This window comes from Aquila chrysaetos, chromosome 3 (genome assembly GCF_900496995.4).
Source record: "Aquila chrysaetos chrysaetos chromosome 3, bAquChr1.4, whole genome shotgun sequence".
Taxonomy (NCBI): domain Eukaryota; kingdom Metazoa; phylum Chordata; class Aves; order Accipitriformes; family Accipitridae; genus Aquila; species Aquila chrysaetos.
The window spans coordinates 9,162,641-9,185,766 of record NC_044006.1 but is presented as its reverse complement, the minus strand read 5'-3'; the positions used below and the strand labels follow the sequence as shown (position 1 = coordinate 9,185,766).

At 38.2% G+C, this 23,126-nt stretch overlaps 1 protein-coding gene across 7 annotated transcripts in view; it reads left to right on the top strand.

The window, feature by feature from the left end:
• The window catches only part of PTPN1 (protein tyrosine phosphatase non-receptor type 1), a 47,022-nt gene that overhangs the window by 19,211 nt on the left and 4,685 nt on the right, over positions 1-23,126 (top strand). For 5 of the 7 annotated variants that reach the window (XM_030007628.1, XM_041122525.1, XM_041122523.1 and 2 more), the window contains 6 exons: positions 10,483-10,573; positions 14,547-14,645; positions 17,438-17,575; positions 19,394-19,603; positions 20,313-20,474; positions 21,126-21,361. In XM_030007628.1, coding sequence (XP_029863488.1) covers positions 10,493-10,573; positions 14,547-14,645; positions 17,438-17,575; positions 19,394-19,603; positions 20,313-20,474; positions 21,126-21,361 — 926 coding nt within the window. In that variant the 5' untranslated portion in view covers positions 10,483-10,492. Of the gene's footprint in view, positions 1-1,334; positions 1,436-10,482; positions 10,574-12,353; positions 12,455-14,546; positions 14,646-17,437; positions 17,576-19,393; positions 19,604-20,312; positions 20,475-21,125; positions 21,362-23,126 lie in introns of all 7 variants that reach the window. The other 2 variants (XM_030007626.2, XM_041122524.1) reach the window with 2 other exon arrangements.

Sequence of the window (23,126 nt, the reverse complement as noted above, 5' to 3'; positions counted from 1 at the left end):
ATTAGATGAGTATGTTAATAGTCTCCCCAACTGATTTAGAGGGCCTTAAACAGTGACAGTACATCCAATACTAAACAACTGCCTGGAGTCTCTCTTTAGGCAGAAGATTGTATTGTCCATCTATATTGGTACAATACCTAGTACCTTAGAAGCCTCTCAAATTCCTTGTTAACAGTAGTAATAAAAATGCCAGATACTCTGAAAATTTATATTCTTTTTAGTGGGCAATATGCCAGTGTGTCCAAGTAAGTAGAAGAGCAGGATGTGTTCAGAACCAAAAGTCTTGGAGCAGACACATACATTGGAGTCAAAAAAGGGAAATAAGGAAAAAGAATCCGTAAAGATCTGTTCAGCTTTTAACTGATAAGACCTTGAATCTGTTGCCTGATGAGGGCATTCAGGTCATAGTAGTGATGGAAGTGGGTCTGATTGCAGAATGCCAGTTGGATCCAAAGTACTTCATTGTTGTCAATTCAGATGCCAGGCCAAGTTTAAATTCTGAAACAGTAATTCAGTTAAAGGATCTCTTATATATATATATATTTTTTTTTTTTTAACATGTGAGTAAGACTTAAATACATGACAAGAAGTTAGCAACTGTAGTTTCATTAGGAAAGACATGATTTAAAAACACTCAACTTATCCCAACAAACAAACCTACAACCTATAAACCCACAGGTGATTTTTTGTTGTATTTATCAAAATGAAGGAGACAGTTTGTCAGAGTGGACACCTGGAGGAGGGAGGAAAAGACAGTTTCAGACAGGGTCTGGTAATGATTTTCATTGCTTACTACTGTTGTCATACAGCTGACAGGAATTAGGAGTATAATTATTAGCAAGTTTTTTGTCCCTGCACCAGAGCACATGCTCTGATGCCCTGTACCTATATAGATCAAATCATATGTGCCTTCTATGTGAAGGGAGAGGATGGTAAGTTATTAAATGGAACTATGTGCCTGTGTTCGTTTACAGGAACATTATTCTGCTTCAGGATTTTAAATGTGCTTGTTTCAATGTGCTGAAATCAACGTACAGGAAGTCAGGCTTGACTGATTCACTTTCTGCGTGTTGATTTCTGCCCAAAGTGAAACTTCTGATATTAACAGAGCATGAGTGATATTTATTTTTTTTCAGACATCACTTGAAATGACTGAAAATAATAAAGCCTTTTTTCTTATTCTTGAAGGTTTTGGTTTTTTTTTTTTTTTAAAGGTGAAATTTAAATCTGAATAAGAATGGTTCTGGGTATTTCCTGTAATGGTGATGAAGTTTACAACTGGTTTGTGCTTATCTAGAACAAGAATTCTCACTGTTTTCCTACCTTTATTTCAGTACCTTTTCTTGATCTTCTGAAGATAAATTGGCTACTGCCTGGTAGAATAACCTGTTTGCAGGGCTCCAAGAATAGGCTATCCATATGTCAGTCATGACAGGTAAAGAACCACCACCTGAAACAGAGTGAAAAGCTTAAAGGATAATACTTGAGTTTATTCTTTCTGTCTCTGGTTTTCTTCTGTTAAGATTTAGGGATTTCATCCACCAAATTAGCTGGTTAAATTCAGAGCAAAATCTAGATTTTAGTTTGCTGATTGTAACTAAAGATGAAGTGGGTTTTCATAGCTTGATTAAATGCCTGTTACATAAAAAATACTTTATCCTTCTACCAAAGGGTTATTTTGGATAAAACTGTTACAGATTATACCATGTCAACATGGCATTGCCTTCTACTATCTTTTAGTAAATAGGACTCTGGTTACTGAGAGATGTAGTGTCAATTGGCTGCTGTTAGACAGCTGTTAGGAAGTTTCAAATCTCAGTTTTATTGTGGATTTTTATAAAAGAAATTATTTCTATAAGCCAGATACTAAATTTTAAAAAAAGTTGGAAATTCATACATGAGTGCTAGCTGTTACTAGTGGTATTCACTGTGCAAACCAGGCTAATTAGCTTTCATCTGAAGTCCTCTGCCCTTGTTCTAGCACAATCCTTGAGATTGTTTAAACAAAAGATTATCTCAAACCTTTTAAGAAGACTGTTTTGTGTTTTTTTTTTTCTGTGCAGAACACTGAGCTTTATAAATGAGTCAGGCTTTCTGGATTTATACATTGAACTTATAATACTGAACTTTAGTGTTCAGTGTATGTTAATTGCTGTTAATACACTGATGTTCAAATTGGTATAATTACCTGAGCTGCTTTCTGAGATCCATGCAAATGAATTTAAATACTTGAAAGTCTAGCATGTGTTTGAAAATATTTGCATAATTTTAAGGGAATTGGGGGGGGGGGGGGGGGGGGGAGAAATACCTAGCTTAAAATATTAGTGATTTCTGACCATGAAAGTGAACAGTGCACCTGTACAAATGATGAAACAGTGAGCAAGGAGTGATGTTGATGCAGATGGCTTGAAAGTCTCTGTATCACTTTGTGAATCTTGCTGAAAAAGGGGTGCTCAAAAGCAAGAGCCTTACATTTTATTATCTAATTTTTTTTTTTAATCAAATGAGCTCATTTATCTTAAGGTTAAATGGTAATAATGGATTATGTAGGAATTTGGGGCAATAGTACAGTCTTGCTCTCTTAACATTAACTGAGGTTATTAACACTGTATGTAGTATCTCTGAAAGATAGTAGAGGATTCTGAGTGAGTATAAATAAGAAGTCATTCCATGGTTCCTATTTTATGAAGTCAGACATCCCCTTGAGAAACTGTAAACTATCTGCAGTGGTTCCAAAGGCATCTCTTGTCCTTTTGTTTCCAATTTGCAGCTTGTCTAATGTCTAGAAAATATCTTGGTTATGCAGCACAGTGATCTGGTTTTGCTGTGAAAAGGTGTGAGAAGAAGCTTTTCTCATCCCTCCCTCACCTTCTAGTACTTAAAGTTTTTATGTCTTTTTTTCCTCCCCTCCCCACCCTTCCTGAAGCTTACAAAGTCTACACACATGGTCTTTACCTTGTTATTTTTTGGGTTTGGTTTTGGTTTTTTTGTGGTAGCTCTGTAAAACTATAGTGCTCTTAGGTGGCTTGCGAGATGTTAGAATGAAAATATTAGGTAACAAGGAAAGGAGGACTCTGTTTATAACCACGGTTGTCAGTTTATGAAGCCTGGAATACCCTACAGGCCAGGAATTACACATTTTTAAACTCACACAAAACCCATACTGCAAACAAGTTAAGGTCTGGATTTGCTACACAGACTAAATTCCTTTAGGAGTTATGTCGATATCTGGGCTGTCAGGTGCACCATCCTATATGAGATGAGGTTAAACCAAACCTCTCCATCTGGAGACCTCTAATGTTCGGACAAATCAAGACCTGGATCTCATCTCCGTGACTATTTTTCTTATAGAAGAGTAACTGAGTTAGAACCTCTCGACACTTTAATGAGACTGTGGTTTATTTCCTGGCACTGACTTTGTTTGATGATACAGACAGCAAAGCTTTTCTTTTGCACAACAGCTGTCAAGAAAAAGCCATTTCATCTTCTCAAAAGTCGCTCTCCTTCCAATAATGTCTAAGATGCACTTCTGGAGCAGATTGAATATCTGGGAGGAAAAATAGAGAGGGACGTGAAGAAGAAGGGAACTTCGGTTGTTTTCTTATACTGACCCTTCATTCAGTTGTTTCCTGTTTTGGCAGTGAGGACATGGCTACAAAACGGCAGTAGAGTGTTCCTGCCAGCTACTCTGAACTTCTTCTGTTATGGGTCATAAATTTCAAGGACAAACTGTATTTTGAACTTACTGAAATTTGAGAAGGCTCATGTAATTCTTTAACCTAATATTAGAGTTTAGATCTTTGATTGCTCTGTCTCTGCTGCAACCCTAAAATAAAATCAGAATTGAAAAAATCAGTTTTTACTCATTGCAGATAATGACATTGGAACAATACAAGAACCTGAACAGCTGAGTTCTGCAGAATTGCAATGATTTATTCTACAACAATGTCTTCCTTTTGACAACATGCAAAATAAATACACTGTTAAAATTTGGAAATGACACAAGTCTATGGCTTTCTCCCTTGTGGAAGTACATACCCAAGTTGTAAGAACCGTTCAGGTGCATGTGTTTAATTGAGCATTTACGGTGTTCAGTTATCTACCATGATGAAGTGGGTACAATGAAGTACTGCAGGATTTGCTTTCATAATTCTTGAATTTCTACAGTTAGGCATGTTGAAACTAGTCGGTGGTGAGGAAACAATCTATAATACTTGCTAGCTGCAATAAACATGGGCCCAGAAAAAATTAGTATGCTTTCCCACTTGCTGATATGATTTAATAACGTAATCATGAGCAGTTTGCATTCTCCTGGGGGGTTATTTCCGTGCCTACAACCAGTTGACTAGTGTCAGAAACACTGCTTACGCTGCATTGCTACAACCTGTTCCAGATTGCCCATGTAGTGCTGAATGAGCAAGGAGCTTTCTAGGAAAACCATGTTGCAAGTGTGTGGGTTTTTTTTTTTGGGGGGGGGGGGGGGGGTTGTGTTTGGTTTTGGTTTTGTTTTTTTTTTTAAACTCATGTAATAGTATTGTTGAACTTTAAACAAGCCTGTCCCTTTCTCTCTCTCCATGCTACTTGGACTTCAGGAAGAAGCACAGCATACCAGGCAACTGGCTTTTTTTGAGGGACATGAATAAGCAAATCAATACTACCGTATTTTACTTGAAAGCAAAACTGAGAGACTAGATAAAATGTTTTAAAAGGGTATTAAAATCTACATTTATTTCATTTATCTGGCTAAAATTCTGCAGCTTGTTGTTAAGATTAATGTTATGTGATGCAATTGTCTGTTCATTTATCCAATCTTTAGATTACCTTCTTGTTACCTACAAGTTACATCCTCGTTTCTTGTCCCTGTCCAAATATCCTGATGTAAAGTGTAATATAGGATAAGAAATCCAATCTTCCTTGTCAAAGTGAGTTGAATGAACAGTTGATCTATGTATGCTTTATATCTTAGCAAGGTTCTTTTGTTGAGGAGTCAGTTCACTGCTGCTCAATGACTCAGTTTGCTCCCTTACACATTGAATCTGAACACCTTTTCCCATTCGTGTAAAGTAGCTGTTTATTGTGGATCTGTTAGTACTACCTGTTTTTCTTGTGGTCTTCTGTACAGGTCTTTGCCACCTCTTATAATTGTAGGGTTATTTCCATTCTGAAATCGGCCTGTGATGACGTCTCAGAAAACAGCAGCTTTCACTTGACTTTACAGTAATTTTTTTTTTTTTTACTCTTCAACCTTTTACAGCAATGTAATTTTTTTTCAGTGCTAGCTTTAAGAGGAAATATTCTTTTTTTTGAGCTCTTAAGCTAAAATTACTTTTTTATTTAAGCCTTTATATACTTGTGAATTGCTTTCCTTAGTGTGACTGCCTCAGTAGATGGATTACTGTGCACTTCTGCAGCCCATGATAAGATCTTGGCAATTGCTGCTTCCCGTAGGAACAGAACTGTTTAAATGACAGTATATCATTATCTCTTAGTCTGAGCTACTCCAGAGTTTATGGTGTAACAAAATAATGTGATCCTGCTGCAAAGTTCTCCAGGAGCCTTTCTGTTGAATCTGAAGGCCTTTAGACTGGATGTTTAGTTTCTTTTCTGGAAACACTGACATGCAAATCTATGCAACATTGCAGTGTGCTTGAACGACTGATGTCATGAATGCCTCTTCATGTGGTCTTACCTAATACTTACTTGAGGATTTTGGGGTACATCACCTCTTTCTTAATCTCCTGGTGGTGTCTGAATAAGATGGGGAAAGTATAGTCAAATGTGCTGTTGTGCTAAGAGTTTACGTATGGCAACTATAGTGTAGTGCAGAGTACCACTGGCTAGGACAAGGAGGAAAGTTTGCAGAAAATACTTACTGAGCAAAGGGGGAATTGACAGACCAACGACTCCAGAGTAGTTACACATTAGGAGGCTGAATTGAGGGTAATTTTTTGAAGGCTGAGAGGAATGGAAAGAAAGGGCTGTGGGCTACAGAGTGAATCACTATTGTTAGGTTTCTGGCAGGGGGAAGGGAGGAAGGGTTGGTTGTTCTGGTGCAGAAGGCTTTGGGAAAAGGCGCTGAGCCACCATGAGCACCTCTTTCTGATGAACATCTGTAGGACTCTGGAAAGTAAGGCTGTGTTCGTGGGACTGATCCCTTTTGTGTGAACAACACAGCCATCTGATCTGCCTTTACGTTCTGTGTCCTTTCTTTGTGGCAGGAAATGTGATGTTGTCAGGCCAGGTGGAACCCATTCATGCAACTGAGCAACCTTCTCCTGTAAAGCACTAAAGAATTTCTTATTCCAGTCACTACTGCAAATTACAGCTACAAGAAGTTTCCATTTGAAGAACAGCACTTCAGCAGACTTCCTCTTTCCACCCCTGAAGTTTTTGGGGGTATTTGCACAGGGTACAGGACTTAAAACCAGGAGATGAGTGGCATGGAATGACTCATGCTCAAAAACAGAAGCATTTGACTTTGGAAAACTGACTTCAGTTCTAGCCCTTCCTCTTTAAAGTTTTATATTGCACGACCTTTTAAATGAAATGTCGAGCTTCCTTTTTAAATGACAGGATCTCTGCAGTGTGACTATGAGAGTGATTCAAGAAGGTGTTTAGTAACTTTAGCAATCCCTGTGTTCATCCACTGACTTCAGTTCTCGTGACATCACTGGGTTCAAGTTCCTCATGGCATACTAATTCCATGCTTTGAATGAGTCTGCCTTCTCCAGCATGGAGAGCTTGTAGTACTATTGCCAGGTCCTGCACTTCGGTCACGGCGACCCCATGCAGCTCTACGGGCTTGGGGAAGAGTGGCTGGAAAGCTGCCTGGCGGAAAAGGACCTGGGGGTGCTGGTTGACAGCCGGCTGAATACGAGCCGGCAGCGGGGTGCCCGGGTGGCCAAGGCGGCCAACGGCATCCTGGCCCGTATCAGAAATAGTGTGGCCGGCAGGAGCAGGGAGGTGGTTGTTCCCCTGTACTGGGCACTGGTGAGGCCACACCTCAAGTACTGTGTTCAGTTTTGGGCCCCTCACTGCAGGAAAGACCCTGAGGTGCTGGAGCGTGTCCAGAGAAGGGCAACCGAGTTGGTGAGGGGCCTGGAGCACAAATCTTCTGAGGAGCGTCTGAGGGAGCTGGGGCTGTTTAGTCTGGAGAAGAGGAGGCTGAGGGGAGACCTTCTCGCGCTCTACAGCTACCTGAAGGGGGGTTGTAGCGAGGTGGGTGCTGGTCTCTTCTGTCAGGTGGCTGGAGGTAGGACGAGAGGAAACGGCCTCAAGGTGCGGCGAGGGAGATTTAGGTTAGATGTTAGGAAAAATTTCTTTACTGAGAGGGTTGTCACACATTGGAATAGGCTGCCCAGGGAAATGGTTGAGTCACCATCCCTGGAGGTATTCAAAAAGCGCGTAGACGGGGTACTCCATAACGTGGTTTAGTGGGCATGGATGATGGTTGGACTCGATGATCTTGAAAGTCTTTTCCAACCTAAATGATTCTATGATTCTATTATTGACATATTCTGAAACAGCCCTAACACCAGTGAGCATCAGTATTTATGTGACTCCTGCAGTAACCAATAACAGAAGTTTTTGAGGAATGTACGAGAAGGCCTATAACATGGCCATTTTATGTAACTTGTCACTAGATTGTTTCTCTCCAATAATTTTCTCTGTTGAAGGCCATGTGATTTCCGCTAAAGTCAGCTTCGTATCCTGGAAGCGATCTTGGATTTCTTGTCACTTCAGATGTTCTAGCAACAGCTGTACCACCCCCAAAAAAAGCCAAACCCCAAACAAGAAAACCCCACCCAACCAAAACCCCAAACCACTTTTATCCCATATTGCTGAGAAGAATATGCCCCATCTTTTCAGGCATGGATTTGACCACTGAGGTCCAGGCATGCATGCCCTTCAGGGTTTTCTATTTTATTGGTGTTCATTACATTCAGAAATGAAGTGCTATATGCTAGTTGGATTTTCATACAAGGCAGCATCTTGCCTGTTGCCGTATCTAGATACCTCATTTTATTACCACCCCACCCCATTTTTTTTCTGTTTGTTGAAACATTTTTCTGTTTGTTGAAACGTGCTTCAGAAATACATTATGCTTTTTAAATTTTCTATGTTTCTGGAAGGTACCTGGGTAACTTCTTTCTTTTCATTTTCTCTATGCCTATGGGGAGTTATGCATCTGCTAGAACTCCCTTATTCTTTCAGTACCTTTGGGCATCGTAGCATCTTTAAAAAGATCTAGTATTTGGTAGCGAGGTAATGGCCAGCTCTCTATTCCCTGAACAATAAAGTACCAATTTCAGATCCTTAAATATGTGATGTTGGTATTTGAATCTGTGAAAGTCTCCAAGGCTGGGAGTAGTGTGCATGTGCACATACACGTGTATGTTTAAGTATAATATTTTTATATTAGAATGTCTTTGTATCATTCTGTTTCTGTAATGAAGCATTTCATCCATTTCCTTTTTTAAAAGAAGGAACAGTTCTTTTAAATTTGTTAATGCTATGAAAGGAAACAGTGTAGATTGGTGCTGCTGCTAATTTAACCCAATATTGACAGCAAGAATGCCTAAGGGTCCTTTGGTTTGGTTTGCATTTTGCTGGTTTTTTTTAAATATAAATCCTAAATGGTGGGGTGGTTGTGTTGTGTTTGTGTTTTGTTTTGTTTTTTAACACTTAAAAAAAATAACATATGTAGGCTCTGTGGGAAATGTGGTTAGAGATCTAGAAAACCATTTTTCCTGGTTCCCTGTTTTTGTCTTGTTAATACTGTACAGTCAGTACAGAAGAAAAATAAACCCCTGCAAAATACAAAGTCACCAACCTAGTGTCAGAGACGAATTTATGAAAACACCCATTTTAGCTGCCTCGTGTTTGAGATATTAGTCTGTGGCAGTCAAGATCATATTCTCCAGACTGCATTCTTCATAAGCAGAAATACTGGCAGCCATGTGTTAAGTTATAAAAAGATAGCAGCTGATGTCAGGGCTTATTTCAGTGAGGAGCCATTTCAGAATACTGTACTAATTTTGAGCAGGTATATGTAAACTAGAAATCTTCCTTTGACATGTAGCATTCAGTGTAAATTGATACATATCTGAATAATAGGGTAGAAAAAGCCCACTTAAAAAAAAAAAAAAAAAAGCTCTTCAGCATTGTACATGATTCTTTATGCAAAACTAGGAGGAACCGAAAAACAGTTCGGTTTGGCCTGCATTTTAGGGATTAGATTTGCTGGTATAAAATCCTCCTGTTCTGATGTTGGAAAACTACCACAATTTGAATCAGAGCCTGAGCTAAGCTGAAAATATTAATAGAGGAGTGCCCAGCCTTTCTGTGCAAGTGATCTGTGTATCACAAGCAGCCCTCCAAATGCACGAACTTTATGTGCGCAGAAACCTGTTCTCTGGTTGCACTGTATGTGGATCAACAGCATGCTCAAATATATCTGTATCTGGATAGATAATTAATATTAAATTCCGCTTCATTTGGTTGACTATATTTAACAAAATTAATTTCATCCATTGAAAGGAGATTAATTTACATCAGTAATTTATTTTTAATGATGATTTTTTTAGTGGCCTCTGGGCTAGGTTCATTTGTTCGTTTCATGTACATGCACAATGTCTGTCTTAGGATTTCTTAAATTTAATTATGCTATTGAAATATCAGTTCTACAGTAAATCCATTCCTTCAGTTTTCATTAATTTCAGTTAAATCTAACAGCTTCATCCTGAAGTTCCTAGTACTATAGTTTTTAAGAATTGCATATTTATGCAGTATTTATTTACAATGCGAAGTTGTTACTACAAATTTGGACTAATATTCAAGGACAGCAGAATTCTTTTTATTATGACTTTTGAAATTGTCTCAGATAGCTGAGCTATTATATGGATCTGAAAGAAACCCTAATTATATGCTTGAGATGATATATCTGTTTTAGTTGAGCATATGAATTGGATACAAATAACTTTTGCCATTTGCAGCTTTATGACATCTTGCTGATAACTCAAGATAAAGATGTAAGTGATCTTAGATAAGTTGCCACTCTGTGTGTGTGATGCCAAGGGACAGACAAGTTTTTTTCTACCACAATTAACGTTTTCTAATTGCTGCTGAGTCAGAAGTACAATTGATAGTTTTACTGATCGTGGAAACAATTGCTTAAAGCAGTTTATATGAAAGTGTTTTGGGGCAGAGACCCTACTCTATCAGGAGTGTAAAGGCATCATGTCTGGTAAATGTTCTGCTACTTTATTGTGCAAGCTAGTAAGATTTTAACAGACATATATTGTTAGTGTTGTGTTCTGATAAATTGAAACTCAGTTCTTAAGTTGGAGCCCAAAGTGCTTTCTATCCAGAACTCCCACACGTGAAGTCAAATGGGTGTTTGTCTTAAAATAGCTAATGGTGTGATGATATTAGATGGATTCATATCTAATTTTTTTTTTTTTTTTTTTTTTTTTTTTTCAGGACATCAGGCATGAAGCCAGTGATTTTCCATGTAAAGTGGCCAAACATCCCCGAAACAAAAATAGAAATAGGTACAGAGATGTCAGCCCCTGTAAGTACACTTTCTTTTCCATTGTTTGTAACAGACTGTTGACCTCTAACGACTTCTTCTAACAGCTAAATGTTCTTTGTAAGAACAAGATTTCTGTTAGATGGATATGCATCCAAGACAATCCTTTTTGTTAATATTTGTAGCTATGACAGATGTCACAGGATGCCATTACATCCATAGGATTATACTAGAGCAGCATACAGTAGGTTCTGTATTTGTGGGAGAAATCTGAAGAAAGGAAATTGCTTTACCTTTGAATTCTTATGCTAGAGAAGAATGGTGACTGAAATAGCATTAATAAAATTGCAAGTATCCTTTCTATTGCAGTATACTTACTAGACCATCCTTCCAGTCAACTAGAGTAACTGTGCCCCTATTGGGAGATGGGGAAGAGTCTTGCATAAAACATATGACTACTAGAAATAAGTCCTAAGCTAACTGGAACAGAGAAAAGGGGAAGTTTGCAAAGGTGGTAATACTAGCATGAGACCTGTGTTTCTGAAATGATTATTATTATGTATTCTGGTGAATTCTGGTGGGAAGTGCATCTTTGAGCATGTGTCCTCTGTACAAGGCACAGCTCAGTTCAGTCTTGCAGCCTGTCTTTCCTTCCACGATCCCATGTAGAAAGACAGTAACATTCAGACTTGCCTATGCCTGGCATGCTGTACTTTTGGGGTGCAAAAGAGACTGCAACAATGAAAACACACAGAGTGCAGAGAAGTACAGGACTGTAGTTAAATGGTTGGCAAATAATACTTGACGTATCAGACACTAAAGAAAGTTCACAGCTGGTTTGCTAAACTGCCTTCTCTGCACTAAATGACAATGCCTATTCTGGGACTTCTTTCCCCCTTCAAGGGTGCAGCGCTGGTGCCTGTTTTAAATGCACATTTTCTATAGGCTCTGTCACTGGGCAAATGTCTATCTTCTGTTCAAAGACAAGGGTATTATTGTATATTGGAAAAATTTTATACTTAGTGGTTAAATGTTACTGAAGTCTTTGGGGCAGTCGACTAGGAACAATACTGTTGCACATAGGTTGCTTTACTAAGAAGTTCTAATATTTGGGGCTGCGAGTAACAAATGGTCCCTTTTTGCCTTTAGATAATACTGCTTCCAGTCTGTTTGGCTTTCTTGCAAAATGTAGGAACTCTTCTATGTGTTTTTTTGTTGTTGGTTTGGTTTTTTTAATCCTACGTGGAGCAAGCTGAGACTAACAAAAGAGCAATGAAATTACATTTGCTGTAATTCTTGAATTTTGATCATTCTTTCTGTACATTAGGGTGTGGTTGGGTTGGGAAAAGTAGCTAAATGTCTATAAGAAATAATAAGAAGTCTCTGTTCTCATGTTTAGGCAAACCTTTAACAACTTTGAACAGGCTGGGTTTGAATGTTTAAGCTGCAAAAGATAAGCAGTTGTGTAATTAGATTTATTTAAAAACAGTAACTCGATGACTGTACAAATAGGTCAGTGTGATCTGGTTTGCAAATTACCGTTGTGATTACTTGAGATGCAAATACTTCCATTCTTGCAATGTATCTTTGGAAGATGGAGTGCAGCTTATGTTCACTGCCCTGCTGTAGTGCTGTTCATGCAGTACCTATATTGTATTTCCAGAGTTACAAGCACCAGCAAACACTTCTGTACTACCTGTGATTAAGCTCTTTTCATTCTTCAGGACAACTCAGCTTTTTTGATCCTAACATCTGATGAGGTTATGCATGGATCGTGCTGTGTTGCATATACATTAACCAGTGTTTTCTAATTATGCTGCAGTTGATCACAGTCGAATTAAGCTAAACCAAGGTGACAATGACTATATCAATGCTAGTTTGATAAAAATGGAAGAGGCCCAAAGGAGCTACATCCTTACCCAGGTAATTGCTGGCAGTGGATAATAAAAATCATATGGTGACTGAAGTTGTTTTTCATGGGTTTTCTTTATTGTAAAACTAATTAAGTGTATATACAACATCTGTGTGTATATATAAACACATACACAGAACAGTTTTACAGAAATGCTACATATTTCTTCCTGCTTCCTGTCAGCACTGACTGACTTTTTGTAGAGTATGTTGGCCGCTTTGCATATTTGACTTTAGACCCACCTAGGCTAGAAGCTAACATACTTCTAGAAATCTGCTTGTTGGCATATGACGAGCAACATTTAGATGTGGTTGAAATGAATCACGCTTCTACATGGAAGGTCAGCACAAAGGCTTCAGACCACTAGTCTTAAGTTGCTTGATAAATTCTCTGAATGGAGGTGAACCTTGCTTAATGGGGGGCTTCACATTTACAGAACTGTATGTATGTACTTAAAGATGTTCAAAACCTATTTGAAATAATATACTTTAAATATAATGGGTGTTTATGTGTTATGTTGAGTGGGGCAGAAGTTAACTAAAATATATTAGGGAATTTCTTGCACCTGATGTTCTGTTTCAAATAAGCAGTATGTTCTACCACGTATTTCTTCTTAAACATCCTTCTGAAAGTGATGTTATTGTAGTATTTACAAATAACGTACCTCCTAATAACACGGTTATTGTATGTTGGAAAACTTTTATACTTAGTGGTTAAACATTACTAAGTATTTGGGGCAGTCGACTAGGAACAATACTGTTGCACATAGACCTTCCAACCTTAAGCATCCAAGGATGTTTAAGACCTTCCAAAAGGTCTAAGTTGGGCAATGCTGATGCTTCTACCTTTCATGTGAGAGAGGAAAGCTATGAATACAGTCTTTAGTGATGGGAATTTGGGGGGCGGGAGGGAAGTGGCTGTTTTTCACTGAATCTGTGAATTCCACACCTATCTATATAACAAATTTAAAAATATCCGGATACCCTGTTGTCTTATTCTAAGAGCTAGCAGCTGTGCCAGAATTCTTGTTTGTCCTAAATGTTCAGTTCCCTGGAGACAGTCCTGCTCTCTAATCTTGACTTTTTCTTTAGCCCTTCCTCCCACACTTTAGATAAAGGTAGACTGGGATTAATATTTTCAAGCAGCAGCTCTTCCTTCCTGTTTCTAGTGAATAAAGATAAATCTTTGAAGGAAGAAGTGTACGGTACAGTGTTTAATATGAAAATGACTGTGTGCCCACAGCTCTTACTCCACTTATTCAGGACAGGAGAAGTTGATCATAGGGTCGTACTGGTATGTAGAATAGTCAAATGTGCAGCTAACTGGTACTAGTTATCTTTTCTGATCCAGAATTTAATGGATTCGAGCGGCTTTATTAAATCCAGTCATTCTTTCTGAGGACCCTGGCCTGCTGTTCTGTTTGAGCAAAGTGATGGATAGCAAATATGAGAGGCACAATGATGGTGGTTTGTGTTGCCCAAAATTCAGAGGAATGGTTTTGGAGTAGAAAATAGCAAAGGAACATAGCACAAACAGAAAGTTATGAGGAAATCTACTTTGTGAACAGACAGTAGTCTTTAAAAGGAGTTATTTTGTTCAGTCCCAAAGCAGATCCATGAAGATTCTGGAAAATCATATAATTTGTTACTGATCTGGCATTGTTTCAGTCTTTTGAATGTTTGTCCATTCAGTCTAAAAATTTTCAAATATTACGAATAACAATGATGTATTGCAGAATAGTTTAACACAGACGTTAATTCTGCTTTTAGTTAGTCAGTGAGGTTTTATTTGCCCATTACTTTTGTATACCTTTCCTAAGAAAATTCTCTCAGCGTTTTTCACTCCCAGTTCTCTTCTCGCAAATGAGACTACTTCTCTCTTCCTGTTATGTGTGTGGGGAACAGATTAACCGTGCTTTCATGGGTAAATTCATAGTGGGAAAATGGAACTTAAGCTGTATCACTGCATTTTTTTACAGTTTTAAATGAGAAGTTGCTTGTTACTTGTCTAAATTTATTGCCTAGTCCAGTAACTTTTACTGGGGAACATTGCACTGACATTAACAGAAAATAATGCTTATTTCTGGGGATTCTGTCTCTGCAGGGACCTTTGCCAAATACTTGTGGTCACTTTTGGGAGATGGTTTGGGAACAGAAAAGCCGTGGTGTTGTCATGTTGAACAGAGTGATGGAAAAGGGATCCGTAAGTACTTACCCAGTTCTAACTATGTGTTCATTGCATGTTTATGGCTTCTCTTTAAAAAAAAAACAACCCCAAAACCCCAAAACAAAAAAACCAACCCAAAGAATGGGAAGGGGAGGAGATGACCATAAGTAATTTCATCTAAGAAATTATACCTAGAATTGAACACCTGGTGAACTGATCTTAGTACAGTCAGAATATTATTCAGTTTGTAGTTGTAGGTCCTAATTTCTTCTGAATTTGGCTGAAATAAGGCATGAACACAATATGACTTCACACAAATGAATATTTGGTCTCTACTGCTAAGCTAGGTATCTGAATATAGTTCTTTTCAGTGTACACAGATTGCACCTCTCAAAGGTCATTTACACCAAGTGTTCATTCACAAGCATTATGAAGTGGGTTTGAAGTAGTTATGCACTTTGACTCCAGGTTTCCTTCACACAATAAGAGCTCTGATTATTAAATGTACCACCAAGGCCCATTGTTTCTCCACCAGTATCATTGTTTACAAAATTCATTAGAGGTCTGACAAGAATGGAGATACTATTGAAAGTACTTCACCTGGCATCTGTCTTAAGCAATGATGTTCTGGGTGATGTGGAACCAGCTGTTAAGCCAGCAGTTTACTTCCTAGGACAAGTGCGGTGAGCTAAGTTCTGTCCAGACCTTTTAGGAGGTTTACATTAGACAAGACAGGCAGAAGATGAAGGGAAACAATAGAAGAACAAACAATTGGGGTTATTTTAAGTAATTTATCTTTGGATTGATAAAAAGTTTTGGTTCCTCTGGCACATGGAGTAGCTGCTGTCTTGAGAGGAAATGCTTCAGCCTTTCTGATGGTGGAGAAGACAGGAACCATCAGGCATGGTTTATATCCATGGGTCAGAGTTCTGTCTCTATCTAATTCCACAGCTGCCATCCTTAAAGTGGACTTGGCAGCTGTGCAAATTTGAGACAAAAGCGATTTTAAAGACTGATAGAAGTGCACAATTTAAAGTTGAATGTTACAGTGCAGTCAGTATAAAGACGCTTTGGAGAATGGGTAGCAGGTATGTTGGGTATACACCAGTGATAACTGGGTGGTACATGGTGTTGCATAATCCGGAAAGAATTCCCAATAATCAGGAAAATTCTTGTGCAATGAGTTGTGTTTTAATAAACTGCAGTCTTGATTTTTGAGTGTTTTGCTTTTTTTGCAGTGCAAGTGAAATTTAATCTCTAAAAGAGATGCAGTAACCATATTTTTCAATAGTTTCTTTCCTTCCAACCATTCCCGCTCATTCTCTGCACTGCCAATAGTTTTGAACGAAATGAATTATTGTGATCCCTTAGGGCAGGCTGCTTACACTTCTCAGCAAGCAGCAGTGGGGGAGCTACAGTGGAGCACAACAAAATATTGTTTGCAGACACATTTGGTGGAGAAATTAAACCCAAAGCCAGTTGCTGTCTCTTTAACATTAATAATAATTTTTTAAAAAAGTGCAGAGAATTATAACTGCATGTTACACCCTTATAAACTAGAGGATGTATTTTGAATAAAAACTAGAATTAGTCTGGGCAAAACTAGTGTTAGTCTACCTATGAATAAAATACTGAAGGATTTTCTTATTTATTAAAATGCTGTCAGAAATCATCTTAGTCTTGAGAATGCTGTTCTTTTTTCATCGTTCTTCAACTTTAAAGCTATATTATTTGCTCTTTAATAAAAGAAGCATTAGCCGTGTCCAACAATCCGTTCTTATTGAATGTTTAGGTATGGGCATATGGTGGTCATAATCCCATTTTAGAGGAGCAGTGCTTAGTGCCAGAAGTAGCAGGCCAGTTCTCCCAGTCACAATATCCTTAGATTCAACAGTCAGAAACATGATTGCAGACTTTCCTATTCGTGTTGCTGAGAAGTTTCTTTAGTTTCAGTTTCTTCATGCACACTGCAAAATGCGCTACTTTTCTATTTGGTTGACTCATTTAAGGTTCTAGCATGTAGCAGTCTTTGTAAAACTAAGCTCTCTGGGAAACTTTCTTGAGAAAATTGAAATTCAATCAGAAGTAGGTAATGGGAATGTTTGCTGAATGTAGGGGGTTTTTTTGTTTGGCTCTACTTTTAAACTGTGCCATGTAAAATCAAAATTATCTCGCTGCTCTTTTCATTTTTGTGGTGAGTGAATGGAGTAACCCCAAATCTCATCTGATGTTACACTTGCAAATTAGCAATGTTGTAATTCTCTGCATGTAGCTTATTCGTGGAATTCATAATACTTTTTCACAGAATGTTCTGCTCATGTTAACATCTATCTCTTCTTTTGAAATTTAAATATTTGACATGAGGATAATAAAATGCAGAGTAGACTAAAAGTCAGATTTTGGCAGAGTGTTGCAAGAGCTTTTATACTTAGAAAGTTATTAGATTTTGTTTGTTTGTTTTTTCATTATTATTGGTCTGACACAAGCTAAAGTAAATAATGGCTTTGGTGATTTTGATGAGATTCCATAGCTTCGCAGTCTTTCATCTTACGTGCAGAAGAAAGAGAGCTCTACCTAAATGAAGTTATCCTTAATCCTTAGGTATTTTCATAAGTTCAGTCAGGGTCAAAATAATTTGACTCATACAAAAGATTCACTGAAGATGTGGTTCTGCAACATGAAGGAAGACTGATACTCTTCACACTAGTGTTGGTCCTCCTTATAATAAAAGCAGATGAAGATCATAAGAAAATGTTGTATTTAAGAATGTTTATTCCTTGCCTTTTACACAAACATAAATGACATAAATGTCTCCTATTTGTTTTTAGATAAAGTGTGCACAGTACTGGCCACGGAAGGAGGAGAAAGAAATGTTTTTTGAAGATACAAACTTGAAACTAACGTTGATATCTGAAGATATAAAATCATATTACACAGTACGACAGCTAGAATTGGAAAATGTTACAGTAAGTACAGAAACTAGTACCAATCAGATTCTTCAATCTCTCTGAGGTGATTCACCTCCTCATCAACAAGGTCTTGAAAAAGATGGTCACAAATTATAGCAGATTTTGTTCTGGAATTGGTGATTCTGCATGAGATTGTTCTTCAGCCTCTAGTGTGTTGTGGAAATGAAACTCTTAAATATTTATGAAACCTCCCTAGGGAAACTACAATTGTTTTCATGTCTCAGCTGTACACTGAGTGAGAAGGTTAGTTTGTTACTACCTTTCAGAGAACCCTTTATAAAATCACTTAACAGATGGTCTAGTGCTTTTGTGTTAAGGCTGAAATAATTGCTTTTCCTGTCACTTAAGCTACCTGTTTGCCTCTGTCTTGTTCTAAGGTTTATTTTTAGGTTTTGGTTTAAATCTTCAGGTTTTGCATTGATGGCCTTCATCAGAAAGCAGGAACTGTTGTAGCCCTGGTCCTGCAATGAGCTGTATGGAGCTCGGTACAAGGATCAGGCCACTAGCTGTAAGAGAAATAACTCTTCTTTTTCTTTTTTTCTTTTCTTTCTTTTTTCTTGTTTCTTGTTTTTTTTCCTTTTTTCTTTTTTCCTTGTTTCTTTTTTCTTTTTTTTTTCCTTTTTTTCTTTTTATTTTTCCTTTTGCACAATACCAAAATAAAAATATACGTGCTGTTTCCCACCCTTCCTCTCGTCTTCAACATTGCCCTGTATTAGAGCAGTGAGGGCTAATCTAAAGCTCCTTGGGGAGACTGGCTAAGGAAGAATACCATTAACTTTCGCTGAATACAGATCACTAAAGATAAGGTCCTGGTGCTGAGCTAGGTGGGTATGTTGCAACACGCTAGCCTGAGTTCTGTTCTGTCCTGGTACTGCTCGCTACTGGAAGACAACAGTTACTCCTTTGCTCATCTATTAGCATCTTGCATGCTTCATCCTGCCAGGAAATGTGAGACAGCAGATATGAGTTTGACTAAATTCTACCTGAGTAAGAATTCAGTTGATGTAGTTTGTGGTGTGTATTCACTATGACATCTGCCATAGACCAGTTTGATGGTTGTAGCTCAGTATTCTAGGAGGATGTGACTACCAGCTGTTTAGTAGTTTTGAAGAAAGTTTTCAGGTTGGGAACAAATGTGTAAAGGAACAGCTGTGATAGTGTAAGGGTTTTGTATGGAGAAAGCGTAAAGGGCTTAGGGCTTCTATAACTTGAGGTACTTCATTTTGAGAGATCTTCAAATGATATTCTGTCATTAGAAATTGGAAGGCAGTAGTGCCAGCTATCTCATGGCAATACAAGGATTTGAACTGTACTGAAAAAACTAAACCATGTTATAAATAAGTAAATTTACTTATCCAGTTCCCTTTGCTCATAATGAGAGACCTTCACAACAAGAGAAAACACAAGAGATAATTCTTTGTAGTTAGTTTGTTAGCTATGCAGCTGTTAAAACTCCCTCGGACTGATGGAACTTTGTCATTTGAATTTAAGTCAGCTGTTCTAAAGATGTAGTGGAAGCAGTGTAGTCTGAGTAGCATACAAAGCTGAACAGGCACATGCCTCCATTCCATATAAATCAGTTATTTTCAAATGAAGTAGCTGAAATTTTACCAAAGGCACAGATTTGAAATTGACCTAAAGGTAAAAATGTCTAATGTCTAAAGGTGTATGTGTAAATATTTAAGTGACTATTTGCTAGGAAAATGAATGCAGAATTGTGTTTGCTGATGGGAACATTGTTGTAGGCAGCTGTGCTTTGAATGCTTCTGACTCGTGTATCCAAGCTAAAAGTCTTCCTAAATACTGTTTTTACAGACACAGGAAACTAGAGAGATTCTGCACTTTCATTATACTACGTGGCCTGACTTTGGCGTCCCGGAGTCACCTGCTTCATTCCTCAATTTCCTGTTCAAAGTGAGAGAGTCTGGCTCACTTAACCCTGAGCATGGACCCGTTGTGGTGCACTGCAGCGCAGGAATTGGGAGATCAGGAACTTTTTGTTTGGTTGATACATGTCTTCTACTGGTAAGAACTACTTACTCTAGATGATACGCTATTTCTGTAGAGTTATTTTGAGGAATGGTTTGCTGTAGGCTTACTAAGAGCTGTGGTATGTTCTGTGAAGTATTGTTGCACGCTGTTTCCCATTATCTTACTCATATTCTGGTTTGGGAGTGTATTCCAAGGCAGATCTCGTTCTTAACTGGCCATTTTGAGTCTGGAGAAAAGTCTCTAGAGAGATTTGCAAAGATAGGCTTTGCCCTCATGGTTAAGAAAAAAACCCACTAGATGTCTGCGAAGTAATAGTGTGAGCTATCCTGAAACAATGCAAAATAAATGTAATGTGTTTTCTTTTAGAGGGACAACTTTGCCTGTAGGCAGGAGGAAATTGCCCTGACTTTAAGATAAAACTGGAGTTCCCTTGGCTTTATTCTGTCACTGTGAGAGCAGCTAATACAAAGAAGTCAGGCCTAGGTTAAAATGTTCTGTCCCCCACAAATTATATTTTCAAAACAAAAAAGACAAAAAGGGGCAAATGGACAACATTTTGGAGGCCCGGTGTGTTTTCCCCTCTCTGTCTTTTTAGAGACCCAATAAATAGCTGCTGATACCAGTTTTTTATTAGTTTATTAATTCTGTAATATGGAGAGTAGTCTGAAGGCCCTACTACAAAATGAGTCATTGTAGTGAATCTCATCAGAGCATAAAGCATGTTTTAATTTTTTATCTTCAGATGGACAAACGGAAAGATCCTTCTTCTGTGGACGTTAGACAGGTTCTCCTAGAAATGAGGAAGTACAGAATGGGACTTATACAGACAGCCGATCAGCTCCGTTTCTCCTACTTAGCTGTTATTGAAGGGGCAAAATTCATTATGGGAGATGCTTCAGTGCAAGTGAGTACTATTGACTGCACAGCCTAAGGTAGTGAGCTGCAACTCTGTTTTAACTGTAGCAAATATGTGGGATGAACAGAATAAAAAGAAACTTTAAATTTCATGCTTGCTTTGTCTTCAATAAATTTTTATATTATGGCGTTCTTAAATACAATGCTTTATGATCTGTCACGACCTAAAGTGTTGTATATAAGAACCTTCAAAAAAGTACCTGTAGTATAACAGGTGGCCTTGTGTACTTTTCAACACTGTAATTGGGGTGTAGACTGGCTGCATCAGCCTTGTCTTTCATTTCAGATAATAAAAATTTTCTAATATGCCAGAAGTTTAAGTATTATGATTAAATCCTGTAGGTTTGTTTTATGGTAAGCAGAACTGTAGCAACACAGATTCTATTTTGTGCTATTTATGTTTTCCAGAATTAGATTAAAATCTCTTGCATTTATAGCTGTTGTCTTCTGTGTACCGGATGTAGCTTAGGTTTGGAGTTCTTGTGTCTTTTTTTTCTTTCCTTTTTTTTCAACACAAATGAACAGCCACTCTAAGAATAAATGAAAAGGTAGAGTATAAAGACCCTGCCATGTTAAAAGTTGTAGTAGCTTACATAAAAGAAATAGATAAAAGCTTAATAGGGCTTTTCCTTCCCTGAAGGAACAGTGGAAAGAGCTCTCCAATGAAGACCTGGACCCACCACCTGAACATACCCCACCACCTCCCAGACCACCAAAGCGAACCTCAGAAATGCACAATGGAAGGATGCATGAACACACAGAATTCTTTCCTAAACATCAAGTAGTAGAGGAAGAGATTAGATGTTTGGTCAGCACTGCGGAAGAGATGGTTCCAGATGGCAGAGCTCGTTCATCTGTGCCACTGATTGCAGACAGGTAATTCATTTAGTTTCACACTTTTAACTGTCTCAAGAAGACTGTCCAGTTGGCTTACGGCGTTGAGAGGTTGTAGGACGTTTGGTCATAAATGGTATTTTATCCAGAAGGACCTGAGCTGACCTTGATCGAGTTAGTCTAATAGTAGTTCCAACGCAAAATCTTTTCAGTAAAGGTCTTACGTGCATGTTTGTTTAACTTTGCGCATAAGCTAGGGCCTCTTATGGGATCCTGCTGGAGTAAAAGAAAAAGTGACGGCGTAATGAGGTGGTTTAGTCTTGATGTACATGCAGTGTATGTTAAGTTACAGAGGAGCTCTTGTTACAGAGGAGCTCTAGTTACAGAGGAGCTCTTTCGCTACTTAGAGGCGGTACTAGTCATGTAGCTGAAAACTAGGCTGGCTAGCTTTGGCTGCACTTAGAAATGTGAAATTAATTGTAAGCAATGCTACTTGCGATGAAAGGAGTAGAGGGGGCTCATGAACAGAGAACTTTTCTACCTGTCATTGTAACCTAAACTGTAAGGACTAATAAATGTGCAGAAATGCTGTGTACATGAGCAGTAGTACAGCGGAGGAGCCAAGGTTCCTGCCTGCTTAACCACTAGATGTCACTCCTGATTTATCGGAGTGGCGTGGAACTGGTTGAAATCCGAATGCCTTGGTGTTGCTGGCATTCTGCATGTTAACTAGTTTTATTCAGAACAACCAAATGAATGCCACACAGAACAAAAAAAAAAAATCAAAATTTAAAAAATAAAAATAAAAAACCCCTACACCCACCAGGGTTGATCAAGGGAAAGTTTAGTGTTCCCCCACTAGATGGTCTCATAACAAGACATCTTCAGGTTCCCATAGGAATATTGGAATAAAATACCAAGTTTTAGTATTTTCCACAGAATTAAAGCCTTTGCAACACATGCAGCTGGCAGGCTTGATGTATTTTATTTAGCTGAACCAGTGGGGGAGTGTGTGACTCTGGGAACTGGAGATTAGTGAGATGTGTTTCCAATAGTCTTTCTTCAGAACAAACCTCCTTTTAATTCCACATAGCGGAGAGGCTGACACCGTGAGCTGAACCTGTTGTCTCCCTCCAAATTCTGCTGGAGGCAAGGAGATAAAATGGAAGTGTTTCCCTGCTCAACATGAAACAATGTTTTGATCAGGATTTTTCTTAATTCATTGGGGAGATTCTGGAAGTAAAATACTCAAATTCAAAACATCTTTACTAAAAAGAAAGGAAATTTTGGAAATAGGAATAGACACAGATGGAGGCTTAGCTACAAAAGAAGAAAATATTGCAATGGTAGCACCTCCCTCTTTCTTCCCTCAGTGACAGTATAGTTCTGTTACCAGAATATTTGCCTGGGATGTGAGATGGCAGCTAATGCTTTCCATGCCTAATGAAAAGCATGGATTTAAAGCTGGTGTCTTGTGTCTTCTCATTAGCTGTATAAATTTGAATTTCTCAGTGAGTAAATGATTTCCTGGAAATACTTTACACAGTTTAGTGTAAATGAACATAAGACATGTCCAGCTCTAAAGAGCTCAGACTCAGATTCTTTTCATTTATTATAGTCCCTTGTCTGAGGTTGGAGTTAGGTCATCCTCTGGAACTGCCCGTCTTAATTGATTGTAGAGGCTGGCTTGGACCAGACATCTACCTTTTACCTTGCTAAAGTCAAATCCTATGTTATGCGATATTTCAGGCGTACTAGGAAAGGCCAGGATTTGAATCCTGAGCTCCCTCGTTCTGTACCAGTACTG